The 14,585-nt window shown below is 42.8% G+C and overlaps 1 protein-coding gene across 2 annotated transcripts in view; it reads right to left on the bottom strand.

Annotated features, from left to right (window-relative positions):
* The window catches only part of LOC104695682 (myosin-1B-like), a 51,984-nt gene extending 45,230 nt beyond the window's left edge, over nucleotides 1-6,754 (bottom strand). Inside the window, exons 1-14 of one of the 2 annotated variants that reach the window (XM_039562446.1) lie at nucleotides 6,743-6,754; nucleotides 6,499-6,545; nucleotides 4,296-4,538; nucleotides 4,064-4,207; nucleotides 3,816-3,972; nucleotides 3,206-3,233; nucleotides 2,993-3,107; nucleotides 2,815-2,907; nucleotides 1,651-1,714; nucleotides 1,460-1,558; nucleotides 1,263-1,366; nucleotides 1,044-1,182; nucleotides 677-795; nucleotides 440-589 (exon numbers count right to left, since the gene is read on the bottom strand). In XM_039562446.1, the coding sequence (XP_039418380.1) occupies nucleotides 440-589; nucleotides 677-795; nucleotides 1,044-1,182; nucleotides 1,263-1,366; nucleotides 1,460-1,558; nucleotides 1,651-1,714; nucleotides 2,815-2,907; nucleotides 2,993-3,107; nucleotides 3,206-3,233; nucleotides 3,816-3,972; nucleotides 4,064-4,207; nucleotides 4,296-4,499 (1,416 nt within the window). In that variant the 5' untranslated portion in view covers nucleotides 4,500-4,538; nucleotides 6,499-6,545; nucleotides 6,743-6,754. The remainder of the gene's footprint in view (nucleotides 1-439; nucleotides 590-676; nucleotides 796-1,043; nucleotides 1,183-1,262; nucleotides 1,367-1,459; nucleotides 1,559-1,650; nucleotides 1,715-2,814; nucleotides 2,908-2,992; nucleotides 3,108-3,205; nucleotides 3,234-3,815; nucleotides 3,973-4,063; nucleotides 4,208-4,295; nucleotides 4,539-6,498; nucleotides 6,546-6,742) is intronic. The other variant, XM_039562445.1, reaches the window with a different exon arrangement.
* Between the last annotated feature and the right edge of the window lie 7,831 nt (nucleotides 6,755-14,585).

The raw sequence follows: 14,585 nt of genomic DNA, 5'->3' as shown, positions 1-14,585 counted from the left end.
CCAAAGCCTTGGTTAACTTTTGTGTAGACTTAAGTCTACCTTTCTCTTCCTACACTGTGTAATATTGTACCTTGGGTATTTATGTGCTATTTGTCTGTGGATTTTTTTTAATATTAAGTTCAAATTATTGAAAAAACACAACATTTGTGCTAAATATGTAAAAGGCAGATGCTTCTTCCTTGTGCATCATATAAAGATATTGTATAAAGATCCATTGAAGCTCATGGATTAGCCTGACGAAAAAGCACTGACATATACAAGGAAGGAAAATATTTCCAGAAAATAACAAATAAATATTTTTCAAAAAATACATTACTAATTTGAAATTACAAGTGCGTGTCATGTTAAAAAAAAAAAAAACAAACCACCATAAATCTCCATTTTCTCTTGATACCTCATTGCCTTGACAAGATTTGACTATGAGTTCTGTGCTCCTTACATCAAAGATCTCAAAGCCGGCAATGTCCAGGACACCAATGAAGTACTGCCTGGGCTGCTTCGTATCCAGCTGTTCATTGATGCGAATAACCATCCACAGGAACATCTTCTCATAGACAGCCTTTGCCAGGGCACCCACTGCATTGTATACCTAAACCAAAGAAGAGTGGAGCAGAAGGAAAATAGTACGCAGAGGAAGAGCATAAATCAAGACAGAGCTTCCCAGTCAAGTTGTTACCTGCTGCACAGTCTGGCCCTTGGTCACGTATTCATTCCCCACCTTGACTCGGGGGTAGCAGAGGGCCTTGAGCAGGTCTGCTGAGTTCAGACCCATCAGGTAGGCAGCCTTGTCGGCAACTGAACACAAAGAGAGAGGGAGAAAGTGACAGAGGAGAAGTGATAATTGAAAGTGGATATCCTCTAAAATGTGGCTGTTGGTCTCAGCACTGAAATTTTTTGGCATCTTGAAGGGAAATTCAGAAGCATGAATAGTCTGGAAGCTGAGATTTATGTTTTTGTGAAAGTAAATGGAAGCAAATACATGATTGCCAACTGCCAGCTATATACCTGTTTCTGTTATTAGGAGTTCTATACAGTTTTAATACCTTCGGTGCCGTCAGGCTCTGCCTGCTCCTCACGCTGCTTCTGCTTGAATTTTAGGTTCCCATAGTGCATGACAGCCCCTGTCAGCTTGTAGATGGCTGTTTTCTCATCTGGAGTGAAGCCCAGGATGTCAATGGCACTCTGGCAATAGAACCAGCCAAATAAACCTCTGGACCATTACCAGGAAGTTTCACCACACCAATATGCTCTGTCACACTTACATCTGTAGCCAACAGCTCCTCCTGGTCGTTAATGCTGGGAACTGTGATCTCTCCTTGGCTCACAAATTGGTAGTCATATGGGTTGGTGGTGATGAGAAGCATGTCTGTAAAGAAGAATAGGGTGTATCTGGGTGTGAGAATGAAGATAAATGTTAAATACATTCAGATTTTATCAAACAATTCATAATACTTCATACCAATTAGCTCTGGCTTCTTGTTGGATGTGATCTGATAAAAGATGTGATAGCTTCTTTCTGCCTTGAGCTGGAAAGTGACTCTGGACTTCTCCAGCAAATCTGGCAAGGATGGTAGGATAGAGTCAAGCCTGAGAAAGAACACTGAGGTGGAAAGGGAGGAAGGAATGGGATCAGGTCAGGTGGTCTCTTACATGTTTCAATGTCAGCAGAAGCCAGTTTGCCTGTGGCCCCAAAGTGGATTCTGATGAATTTGCCCTTTTAGAGGGGAAAGAAAAAAAGGCATTTTGAAATTTCACCATGACTGTAAGTATGTGACCTTACATGCTCCACGGAGGACAGGCTTCAAACTTAGAAGTTTTTTCACTTTTATTTTTTCTTTAACAAAGCACAAAAGGTCAAAAAACAAATTCTGGAAGTTCTCTATACTGCCAATACTAGTGGATAAATCTGAGCAGTGTTATCCACTACTATTTAATGCACAACCATGAATGCACATGAATGAGAAGACCACTAATAAAGCATTTTATTGGGTCACTTATGTTGCAATTCAAACACGTGGATATAGTGAAAGCCGTTTTCTAATCGGAAAGCATGCTGTGAAGGCAGATTTTGGTGGTGTAAAAGTGAAATGAGGATTTTTGGTCTTGTGTAAAACAGAAGTCAGCTGTTACCGTCTGAGTTGTAGAGATAGAGGCAACGCACCCAAAACAAGGAGCTTTAGCCTGAGACTGTGGATTGGTATTCTGATTTTTCAAAGCCAGGCACAGTTAATCTAACAGATCTTATGAATGGCTTTTTGCATTAAAATGATCAAAAAAACATGCCATAGAGTAGTTTGTTTTCTGGTAGGATGTACTGAAGGCACCCATGTCCCTACCCCTTTCTAAACAACTTGTATCAATGTCTGAACAGTCAGATTAATAGACCTGCACAGTTTTGTGCCTAAAACCCAGAGAATCATATTTTTGCTGGTCTGATGAATGCCAGCCAAATTTCCATCCCACAATTTCTATCCTCTATGCCCCATCTTTCCTTTCTTCTATATCGCATCAATTTCCACAAAATTGTGTCTTCAGTCTGTATGACAGACACTAAGAATATGCGTATATATACTTATAGATATGTAATTATATAGATATTAAAACATATTTAAATTATCCCCCTTTGTATGCTGTATTGTACTTCTAAAGATGTACTTTTAATTAGATAGTCTAGTTAAATTTTAATTGGCAAAAATATGGGGAAAATATTAGTTTAATGAATACAGTCATCTGACTTTGACACTTCAGAAGTGACAGCATGTTCTGACATCCTTGTTCCCATATAAATGACAACTTCTCTAATCAAAAACTTACAAAGCGTGAGGAGTTGTCGTTTCTCACGGTCTTGGCATTTCCAAAGGCCTCCAGCAGTGGGTTGGCGCTGATGATTTGATCCTCAAGCGTTCCCTGCAGGGAGAGAATTATTCAGTGACTGTGTTTAGTTGACAGGGCAATGACAGGCCACATGTTCAGTCTGTTCTTCCCAACTCACCTGCATTTTGCCTGATGTCTTCTCCTCCTTCTTCTTGTCTCCACTGGCTGCAATTGTTGCAAAGTACTGGATGACACGCTTTGTGTTCACAGTCTTCCCAGCACCGGATTCTCCGCTGTCAGAGCCAAGAGAGAAGCAGAGGGTGCGTGGTCAGGCAGGAGGTCCCCTGGCACCGGGCAGCCCCGCAGGGACCTGCGCAGGGGCTGTACGTACGTGATCAGGAGGGACTGGTTCTCCCGATCTGTGAACAAGGCAGAAACAAATAGACATTGTAAATAAAAATGCAAGAAGACTGAAAATTAATTCAGTAAATGTATGTTATAACATTACAGATATATTTATATACCTTCTTACAGCCAGTCCATTTGGCTTATCATTCTTCCTGACACACTAACTCTCTGTGGTAACTATACTTCCCTTTTAGAACTATTAACGTGAAAAAATCCTGTTTAAGTTAGCAGTAATTAATGCTATGGCTGAAACAAAACCCTAATGATGTGCTAAGAAAATACCACCATATTTATCAGGATAACTCTGTGAACACTTTTAAAATGTCTTTCTGAAGGGATCACCCTGACAACATTCACTTAAATAGCATGCATTTAAAAGAAAGAAACAAACAAATGTCAAAATAAATCACTGAGTGCAGAGGTGTCTTTCATTTAAAACAGTAGAAACAATGCTATGAAGATAGTAAAACCACAATAGATGTGTGTGTCAGAACCGAGAAAGCTTTGAAAAAGTCTCATCACATTGCTGAGACAGAGCATCCCTTCAGAGGATGTAATGGTCCAATGCCTCTGAGACAGACTGAGCCACTCACCAGTCAGCATGAACTGATAGGCGTTGTCAGAGATGGAGAAGATGTGTGGAGGGGCCTCCTGGCGCTTCTTGCCTCGGTAGGCCAACACCACCTCCGGGTTGTACACCGGCAGCCACTTGTAGGGGTTGACGGTGACGCAGAAGAGACCCGAGTAGGTCTGCAAGGAAGGGACACAGCACGTTGGCTTCCCCTGAGCCTGGCCCAGCACTTCCTGCCGCTGCCCAAAGGAAGCTGCTGCTGCCACTTACGTAGATCATCCAGGCTGCGTAACGCTCTTTGAGGTTGTACAGCACAGCGGGTTCGTGGAGGTGGGTCATCATGGCCATGTCCTCGATTTTATCGTACTTGGGAGGGTTCATGGCGAAGATTTGATCTTCCTTCACGGTCAGGGTCTGCCAAGAAAACAAAAGATCCACATATGTCATTGAAAAACTCAGAGTGGAGATCAAATGTTGTCCTTCAGTCTTGTTTTTGACTCACCTCGCCTGCTTCAGTCTTGACAGTGACTTTGCCTGATTCTCTGCTTGTGACTGTCCCTTTCACAAAGGATTCCTTTGCATGTACCACAAAGACAGATGACTTGGCATCAAAAGGTTTGTTCTGGGCTTCAATTCTCTCCTTCTCTGACTTTCGGAGGTAAGGAGCCGCCTCCCCAAAGACGGCCATCTCGGCGTCTGACGACATGGCTACGCTCTATGGTGATGCTTGCCAGAGCAGAGAATACTGTTGAAGAGCAGATATGTTACCCAAATGAGTCAATATTTTCTGTTGTCACACAGTTTATTGATAGACCTTAACTGTGTAATAGAATGTGTGATTTGGGAAGAATCTTGAGTAGTTCTTTGGTTCACCTTCCTGCGCAACCAGGGCAAATGTTGGATGCAGGTTCCCACAGATTCTTCCAGTGAAGTTTTTATTTTGTTCAAGAATGGATGTCTCTCAGGCCCTTTGCATCCCAGTTTAATGTCTGATGACCCTGAGGGTGAGTTTTCCCCCTGTTTATTACCTAACCAAAATTCCTGTGGCTGAAACCTGTGGTTTTTATCCCTCAGCCTTTCACTCTGCCCATCTGAGAAGAGTTTGAGTCTTTCTATGATATACTCACCTCCTTTTTGTTGAAGATAACAATAAGATAACCACTTTTTAATTTCATCCCCAGTGTAGATAAACCTCACCATTGCAGCCTCTTCTCATACATAATTTTCTCCTACTTATCTTGAAAGATCTCCACTGGATTCATTCCCAAATGCCACTGTCTTGTCACCAGAAAGCACCAAACTGAACATAGTGCTCCAGATATGGCAGCTGACTGCAGGGAAAGAATCACTTGTCTTTACCTGCTGGCTATGCCGTTACGAGTTTCTGACAACGTGCTGTTGACCTTTCTTCTCCCAAAGGCACACTGTGACACTTGCACAAGAATGCATGACCCTTTTCTGCAAAGTTGTTTTCCAGACAAAATGAAATACAACATATCCTGTTGCATGGGGCCGTTCTTTCTTACATGCAGGATTTTAAATTGCCTTTACTAAAATTTATGAGTTTCTTGTCAGTTTCAGGATGAAGGCTTTTGAGGATCTTCTCCAGGGTAACTTTGCTCTGTAGCATAATTGTAAGTCTGTTTATTGTCACCTACAGTTCCTGAGGATGCATTCCATGCATCATTTGGGTTGCTAGTGGTCCAGAAGGTGTTCTGAAGCCTCTCTAGGGCATAATATCTTTTGCTGATGCTCTGAATCATTCACTAGAGTTGTTTGCTTCTCATCTCAAATGATTTAAGTAGTATGTAAGCAACTGGCATAAAGGACACATAATTCATCAGGTTAAAATACTGCACGACCAGCTATTTCTTCCTATGTTAATTGTTTGTGGAAATAACTATAGGCAAAGCTAGAAACCTTAGTTCAAGAATTTATAAATCAAAGCCAGATATCTAAATGCAGTACCGGATTTCCAAAGAAATACCACATAATAGAAAGTATCTGAATTCCTAGGAAGTTTGACAAACAGGCAGCTTGATAAGATGCCATGTCATAACTTTTAGTTAGCTAAATAACAAAAATGTTAACAAACATTTGCAGTTACTCCTAGTAGTGTGCAGATCCTCCATTTTACTCAGTTCTCTTTCATAGGAATAGAAGCAGTACCTCCCCCTTTTTGTTGTTTGGTTAGTTGGATTGCTATTTTTGCATTTTTACCAAGTTTACTAGTAGGAGGCCTACGTGCAAATTATAACCTTGGGGTATTGTTTGGAAAGTATTTTCATATACATTTATTGGCCAGTTTCATATGCAGTAATACTTATAATTTATTACAAGTCTGTGAGATTTTGCAACAGTCTGTTCTGTCGGCTAGCTCTGTCTGTCTGGACTTCATGCCAGAACAGATCATTTACCTCACTGTTCCATAATTAAACATAAGGAATCCCCAAGAAACATTTCCTGGCATTACATAGTGGCTACTGTCTTCAAGCACAGCCACTTAGGAAATCTAGCTAGCTGTGAGCAGCCTGCTCAGCCATCAGCATGCTTTATTTGTCATAGCAGAGCAGCGGCCAGGAACATATGGGCATACAGCAACTGCCTACAGAATTTTACAGTAATTTGTCACCATGAAGAAATCTGTTCTACAGAAATCTCCCACCTTTTTCTGTCCCTTAAATGTGAGTAAATGAGGCTCTTACCTCTTATGCTATGAGAAGATGCCTTGCAGGCTGGAAGGTGATAGGTGCTGTAAAGCAGAAACGGCAGATCTCTTGTTATTGCTGCACAGAATTCCACAGGCAGGTTGCAAAGTGAAAATACCATCATGCTTTATCGTACAGATTTCAAATCCTTGCAGGTACATGTACGTACATCAGGACAGCAGGGCTGAAGTGGGACTGCAGGAACACAGTCCCTTTCTGCCAACCACAGACATGCACTTACCATGAAGTTTCCTCTGCAGACAGAACAGCCCAGATTCAAGGTCTCTTTTATAGGTTCTGGTCAGTGCATGCTGCAGATGCCTCCTCTGTCTTTGGGCAAAGCATTTTTGGCAAACCTTGTTTTTGGCAAAGCATTGTCTGGCAAACTGAATGTACTGAAAGCTGGAAAGTGATGTTACTAGATATAATTAGAAAATTTTGGTCTCTTCCTAGCTATGTGAATAAATCGCCTATAAATAATATGAGAAGATTCCTAAGGAGGGAAATACAGCTAATGATGACCAGAGGAATGAGGGTAACCACCAACAACTGTAAGGCCATGGATGCTCCATGAATCTGAGCTAAGGGAGGAAGGGACAACCATTCACTGGGCAAGCACAGTGACATTTGGATGCATAGTTCAACTTTTTCTGAGGACATCATACGTCTGATGACAGTCGTCCTTTCACAGAGCTCTCTACTTACAGATCTTGGATGTGATACGTGGATTTCACTGTTGTCTGCATTGCTTACCTTACTCAGATGATTATACATTACTCTGTTTCGCTTTTTACGGTTGTAACAAAATATAGCGCACTATCTCAGGGAGAACAGCCACCTTGAACCTTTCTAAGTGCTCTTTCAGTTGTATTCTGTCTCTGGATATAAATATAAAATAACATACATTTGTATATCTTCCAAGTGCTCTTTCAGTTGTATTCTGTCTCTGGATATAAATATAAAATAACATACATTTGTATATCTTCCAATATTCTGGAAGTCCTGAGTTTAGAGATTTATAGAAGGATCCATGAGTGGGTTCAAGAGTCTAGATTGTTGTTCTTTGATGTAATCAATTAAAGACCAGTTTTAGTTTTAGGCATCCAAAGAGTTCTCTGACAATTATAATTATAGCTTACATGAATTAATTGAAAAATTCTCTACTTTGGTGATATTTAGTTCCTTGTCAATCCTTATTTCTTCCCAAAATAGAAAAAAATCAACAATACATTTCCAAATAACATGGCAGGTAGCAGTAACCCATCTTAACTCATGTATGAAGTCATTATTTAGTTCTAATCAGCTTTGACATCATCCTCCATAATTTCTAGTGCAAGCTTCCTTCTCCCAAGATCTGATGCCATGAAGTGTTAATACTGCACCAACAGAGTGCAGTACAGAGTGCAGAACAGTGCCCATCACTGTATTTGATAGGCAGGGTTGCTTTTCCTTCATATATTACTTTGTACTCATCAATACTATTTTTCCAGTGTAACTATCACAAATTTCTCTCACAGATATTCTCAGTTTACTTTTCCTCACCAAGAATAATTTTTTTGTCATCAAGGACATTCTTGAGATACCTAGACATGCTTTTTTCAAGGCCAGAAGTATTTACTCCTTAGCTGACAGAGCTCTAACATGTAAGACTCAGATGTGTGAAACTCTATACGAAATGGCAGGTACTTTTACTGTTTGCCTTTATTAAGGCACATGGTCAGGATGAAGTAATAATTCAGGTAAATATTTTAGGAGGACTGAAAGGATGAAAAAGGAGGTTCTAGCAAAACTCAAGACACAAAAAGGCAGCATACAGAGAGTGGAAGCAAGGACAAGCAATTGGGGAGGAACCTAGGAGACACTGTCTTAGCAACCAGGGATGAGGTTAGAGAAGTAAAAGCCTAAATGGGATTGAATCTTAGAGTCATAGAATGGTTTGGGTTGGAAGGAACCTTAAAGGTCGTCTTGTTCCAACCCCCCTGCCATGGGAAGGGATTCCACCCCATTAGATGAGATTGCTCAGGGCCCTGTCCAACCTGGGCTTGAACACTTTCATGTAGGGAGCATTCAACTTCTGTGGGCAACTTGTGTCAGTGCCTCACCACACTCTGAGTAAAGAATTTCTTCCTAATATCTAATCTAAAACTGTATTTTAGTTAAAAACTGTTCTCCCTTGTCCAATCATTATCTGGCTGTGTAAAAAAGTCACTCTCCCCCTTTTCTATAAGCTCCCTTTAAGTACTAGAAGTCTGCAATGAGGTCTCCCTCGGGCTTCCTCCATGCTCAAGGAGAAGGAAAATGTGGGGGCAATGCTGAATTGGGTTGGAGCCCTGGTGGCACATGACATGGAAAGGTCTGAGATACTTAATAGTGGTAGTAAGACCTTCAGGAAACGTAGGGCACTGAGAGCAGGAAGAAAGTCTGGAACAAGGCAGACATAGCCTTGATGGTAGAGGAACAGGTCAAGGAGTACTTCAGCAAACTGGACACACAAAAGTCCATAGGCCTTGAAGGGATACACTCACAAGTTCTGAGGGGATTGGCTGGTGTCACTATGAGGTCACTCGATAATCTTTAGTCTATCATGGTGATTAGCAGAAGTGCCTGAAGGCTGCAGGAAAGCAACTGACACTCTCCTGCCTTCAAGGAGGGCAAGAAAGAGGGTTCAGAGAACCACACACGAGTCAGCCTCACCTCAATCATTGGGAAGGTGTTGGAGCAACTGATCCTAGAAAACATTTCCCAGCACCTGGAGGACAAGAAATCATCATGGGTATTCATCATGGCTTCACCAAGGGAAAGTCATGCTTGATCAGCCTCATCACCTTCTATGATGAAGTGACTTGCTTGGTAGATGAGAGTGGACATTGGTAACCTTGACTTTGGGAAAGCCTTGGACAAAAAGCAGAAGAGGCCTTGGCCCTGTGTGAGCCCTGCACAGCAACTCTATATTATCAACCCTGGGTTCAGCACAAACCCAAAACATAGCCCCATACCAGTCACTCTGAAGAAAATTAACTCAACCTTAACCAAAACCAGCACACTCTCCATTGGATAAACTTAGGTATTGCCAAAATAACTGTGACAGTATACTGAGTGGAAAAAGGAGATCTTGTTCCTGTTCTTCCCGCTGCTCTTCATTTTTATTGAGTCCTGGAAGGGAGGTGTTGGAGAAAAGTGAGATGTCCTACTGAATTGTGGAAATGTATCAAGAATGCTTGTCTCTGATCTTGTGAAACTCCCCCTGGCACTTTTGAGTCCTCATGGTTGTCCATATTATAGGGATGTGTTGGGAATACACTTGGTGCGTGTTTCTTGGGGTGCAGCTAGAGTGGAGCTGCGGGTTGAGCTCTGGAGGAGCAGGAGCTCGAGCCCAAGGCAAGAGGCTGTGAACTGCAGACCCTTTGCACAACCAAGGGCTGGGGTACCTGTGGCCCAGCCAGGTGAGGGACACTCAGAGACATGGCAGGAGGTGATGACTCCAGATTTTTCCACCCTTAGACTGTGAGGGGATAAAAGGTCTCCTTTGTTTGGGGTCCCTCCTCGGAGGCACTAGCTCAAGCTAGTTACTGCACCATGATTACATTATTTTAAGGATCTGGACATCTGAGACTCAGTGTTGGGAAACCCGGGGTGGTGCTGGTGAGAAAACCTGGTGTGACTGTGAGAGGGTGCAGGTGCAGCTGTGAAGGGGCCTTGGTCCCAGCTCAGGTGGTGGGACAGTGACTGTTAGAGTGGCTCCTGGATGGTTGGACATCGGAGTTTCTTTAATAAATGCTTTAATAAATGAACATAAGACTATCTGTCTCAAGATCTTCTTAGTTCAGGATCTTGCCTCTGACACTTGCCAAGAGGGGGTTCCCAGTTAGAATATGTAAACACAACATGCATGGAGTGATCTTGCTGAGAATGCTCCCACAGCCTCTCTGATGCGTTGCTTAGAGATTTTCTGAGTCAGTGGCAATGTCTTCGTATTCTACTTCTAAACCTAATTTTTATACTATGAATTTGTCCATTTCCTAGCATCACATAGGTGTACGCCAGAGGGACATGCACATCACTTTGGTGCAAAACCTAATGTATTCCGTAGTTTTGTGACCCGGTTAAACAAAGAATAAGAAAAAATGAAAAGCACAGTTCTACACTTTCAGCATGGTAAAGAACAGAGAGATTTGACTGAGATGTAGACATAGGGTTATATCCAGTGTCATACTGGGCTGGACGCTTTGATCACAAAGCCACCATTCTGGTGGTTCCTCTCCTTTTATTTTGATCTATTTGCTTTCCATCAAGCTTCCTCCCTGTCAGCACTGAGCAAATAACACGTGTGGCTAATACAGAAAAGAAATAGGGAGGTTGGTGCCTTCCCAGCCAGGTCAGCCAGCGGAACTTGCTAAATATGTTTGTCATCACTTGTCTCAGACACTGCCAGAATATTTTGAGCAGCAAAGGCCCCTGCAGCCCTGCTAGCTGAAGGGCATCAGCTGGCAGACAGGCTGTCTAGTGGGAAGGACTCCTTTCCCTATCTCCCAGTGCTCAGTGCCTGACTGTTTTCCACCTTAACAGCAGTTTTTCTGCTGGGTTTGTTCCAGATCCTGGCTGTTCTGATCCAGCTACATCAGGAATGCCACAGCTCCTTTGCCTGCACAGTCCTATCTGAAGAAGGTGACAGGTTAGTCTGTCTTGGCTTGCCTTTGACAAACTGCCTTTCATCCACTTTTCCTTGTAGTGTGGACTCTGTTGCAGGTCTTGCTGAAGGTCACAGCCCTCTGGACAGTCATTCCTTCCCCAGACTTTGTCATTCCCAGTCCTTACTCTAGTCCACACATGGTGTGTGCATGGTGTATTTCCAGGTCTGGAAATCCCTCCTGAAGGGGAACTGAGCAGGTATGGTCCCAGTAGAACAGAAGTTCTCCCCAGCTTGTCATCTGCTCCCACCGAATGCTGAACTCTGGTCTGGTCTCTGTAATGGCCACATGAGCACTGCATGGCAGGCACTCCAGAACGAGCTTTCAGTGGGTGGAACACTAGAATCTCAGGATTCACAGAGGCATTCAGGGCTGGCATGACTGGGGGGAGAATCTTCTCTCGACTCACTGAGAATTCCTTGCCATTCTGGATCATTTAGTCAGTCTGTTATAAATTTCAACCAGAATAGTGTTCAGATAGAACAGGGGATATAGGTAAACTTCAGCTTTTTTGACTGCAGGCAGGCAGAGAAATTTGCCTACAGGCAGGCAGATGAAAGGACCTGCCTTTGTTACCGTGGAAATTTACTTATATTTTTGATAGAGGGCTTTCACTACATGTGCATGAGCCTTTGACTTCCTAAATATAATTCCCAGTCCCAAGAAAACTCCACAAAATAGAATGTGATTAATCTTAAAAGTTGTCAGGGATCGGTGAACAGTAATGCTCTGTTTTGATGGTAAGCAGATGCTTTGTTGTGCCAGAGGGAGGACCATGCATGTGTGTATAAGTTAGAGGCTGATGTCTTGTGTGGTGGAGGGATTACGGTGTTTAGTGTGAAGGTGTCCTGAAGGAAGATGAAGAAAGTTCCCCCCCATTTTCCCCACAGTCCCTGCTTTGTGAGGAGGAGCTGCAGGAGCCTCATGGCACTTGGTGGACTTTTCTTCCAGGAATTCACTGCGGAGATGGTTTCTCCTTTTTTTCCTGAGCTTTCCAAAAGCTCACAGATAACACAGACAAACTTACCACTGCTTTCATTTCAGTTTTATACTATCTCAAATTACCTGATACACCAGATAATTTATTCAAAAACCTTCCCCATGGGACCTGCAGCTTGCTGGTGCTGTGGTCAGCCATGCTGTCATATGAACAGGGCATGCTGGAGGCATCAGTGCACCCTGTGGACCCTGATTAACTGTCTGGCAGGGAATATTCACACTCTGCTGCAGCAGCATTTCTGCTGCCTCTGTGTAAAATGAGAGCTCCCAAGAATGTTAGCACATGCTGAAAAGAAATTCTGATGCTCTGATCTGCTAGAGCAAAACTTCTCATCCCTACCCTTCTGCTAAGACGTAGCTGAGTACTGGACCATTGCAATGGTAAGGACATACTTTGTATATAAAAACCAGTAAGAATCAGATCAGACAAAAGTAAAGTGTATTTCTTGTAGGCTGTTTGTGTGCCATACTGTGGCTGACATGATGGCCCAGCAAAGAAACATGGTTTGGAGATCTATCAGGTATCCCTAATCCATGCTGGTGCAGGGAACAAAAAAAAAATAGTGAGAAGCATGAACTGACCTCAAAGAAAGTTGCTAATTTTCATAAGTAATGACAGCCTTGAATGCATCCTCTGGGAGGAAAAGCAGTTCAGGATGTTCTCTGCACAGGCTGAGAGATGAGAGCTAAAATCCATGGAAGTAGAGCATAAGCTCCAGGATAATGCTGCTGGTGAGATTTGGGGGGGCAGTTATTTGGGTGGGGTTTTTTCAGGGCAGAGGCTGGGTTTTTTTATTTGTTAATTTGTATGAATTGGTGGCTTTTCTCTCTTCAAGTTCTGTCCCTCTAAGTGGTTGCTATGCTTGTGATCTTGCTTCAGTTCATGGAAATCAAAGTAGTTTCTTTTCCCGATATGGACTGTTGTGAGTTACGTTTCTGTAAAGGTGATGTCATCCTTTTTCAGTGTGGACTCCAAGTGGCTTCCTGAAAAGCTGCAGTGACAGATTATCTGCAGTTAAGGGGAAGGTGTCATTTCACTGAGCAGAGGAAGGTAAAAACTGTGACCTGGAATGTCAGGATAAACAGTTCTTGAAAGTGCATCAGAGTTCTCCTAATCATTCTCCTTCTACCAGTACAGCAAACATGAGAGGATGACATCTGAGCAGTGTTCTAAATAATATGAGAGTGATAAAGAGGATACTTTTTTCACCACCTTCTGGAGCTTCAGTTATATAGAAGAGTAGGGTGGAAAAACTGAGAAGCCAATGGGAAGAAGATTAGTGTCTGGAAATGTCTGAGATGTTGGAAAGTGAAGTAGAAATGACAGAAATTGGTGTTCAAAGTTCAGTATTAGAAGGAAAAAAAGAACAGCTTGTCCTGAGAGCAGAAAAGTAAGGATGATGAGGTATGGCTCACATATAATAGAAACTCAAACACCTTGGTATGGAAGTATGTCAGCTTCATTTTCAAGCCAGAATCTTTTGAGGCTATGAAGGGAAATTAGACAGACATTGCATCACTTTTGGTACAACCTTCTTTATAAAAAATCTCAAAAAATCATAGAATTGCAGAACAACCCAGGTTGGAAGGGACCTCAATAGATCATCTGGCTCAGACTTTCATGGGAAAGGGAGCCTAAGTGAGATTATCTAGCAGAGATTATCCTCCAGAGAGGAGGTACAGATGCCACAGTCCCTCCCAAGTGAGTTTCCTGCATCCTTTTGTTCTTACCACACCTCTGCCCAATGCAGCCGCTATTCTGCCACTGGGAACAGCAACTACTCGCACCATGACCTTGGTACTCGGAGAGGGCTGATGTAACTTCCAAACACTCTCTCAGATGATCAAAAGCAGCAGAGTTAAGACCAGGATTAGGTACCAACAGCCAAATGATGTTAAACTGTTTCCTCTCTTCCCTTCTCTTTTTCTTCCTTCCTTCCTTCCTTCCTTCCTTCCTTCCTTCCTTCCTTCCTTCCTTCCTTCCTTCCTTCCTTCCTTCCTTCCTTCCTTCCTTCCTTCCTTCCTTCCTTCCTTCCTTCCACCTCTAGCTTCTGTCTCTTTCTCCCCGTCCTCTCATGAATTTCTTGCTCCCCATCTCAGTATTCTTTCTCCATTTTTCTTTCTTTCTAATCTTTCTCAGTCTCTTCCCTTCCTCTCTTTTCTCTGGTGTTTTCTGCATTTCACTGTCTTCTCCGTTTCTTTATTTCACTATCTACTCAACCCACATTCCTCTGCGTCTGTCCCTCTCCCTCTGCCTCTCCTGCTCCACCTGCCTCTACCCTCCTCTGCCTCTCTCTTCCTTTCATCTCTTTCACTCCCTTGCCCCCTTCTGCTCTCCATTGGGAAGGAAGTGGCCTTCTGGTCGAGGCAATGTAGCTGTGTGGCTGAGGGGCAGAG

This window comes from Corvus cornix, chromosome 18 (genome assembly GCF_000738735.6).
Source record: "Corvus cornix cornix isolate S_Up_H32 chromosome 18, ASM73873v5, whole genome shotgun sequence".
Classification (NCBI taxonomy): domain Eukaryota; kingdom Metazoa; phylum Chordata; class Aves; order Passeriformes; family Corvidae; genus Corvus; species Corvus cornix.
This window is presented reverse-complemented; position numbering and strand designations above follow the sequence as displayed.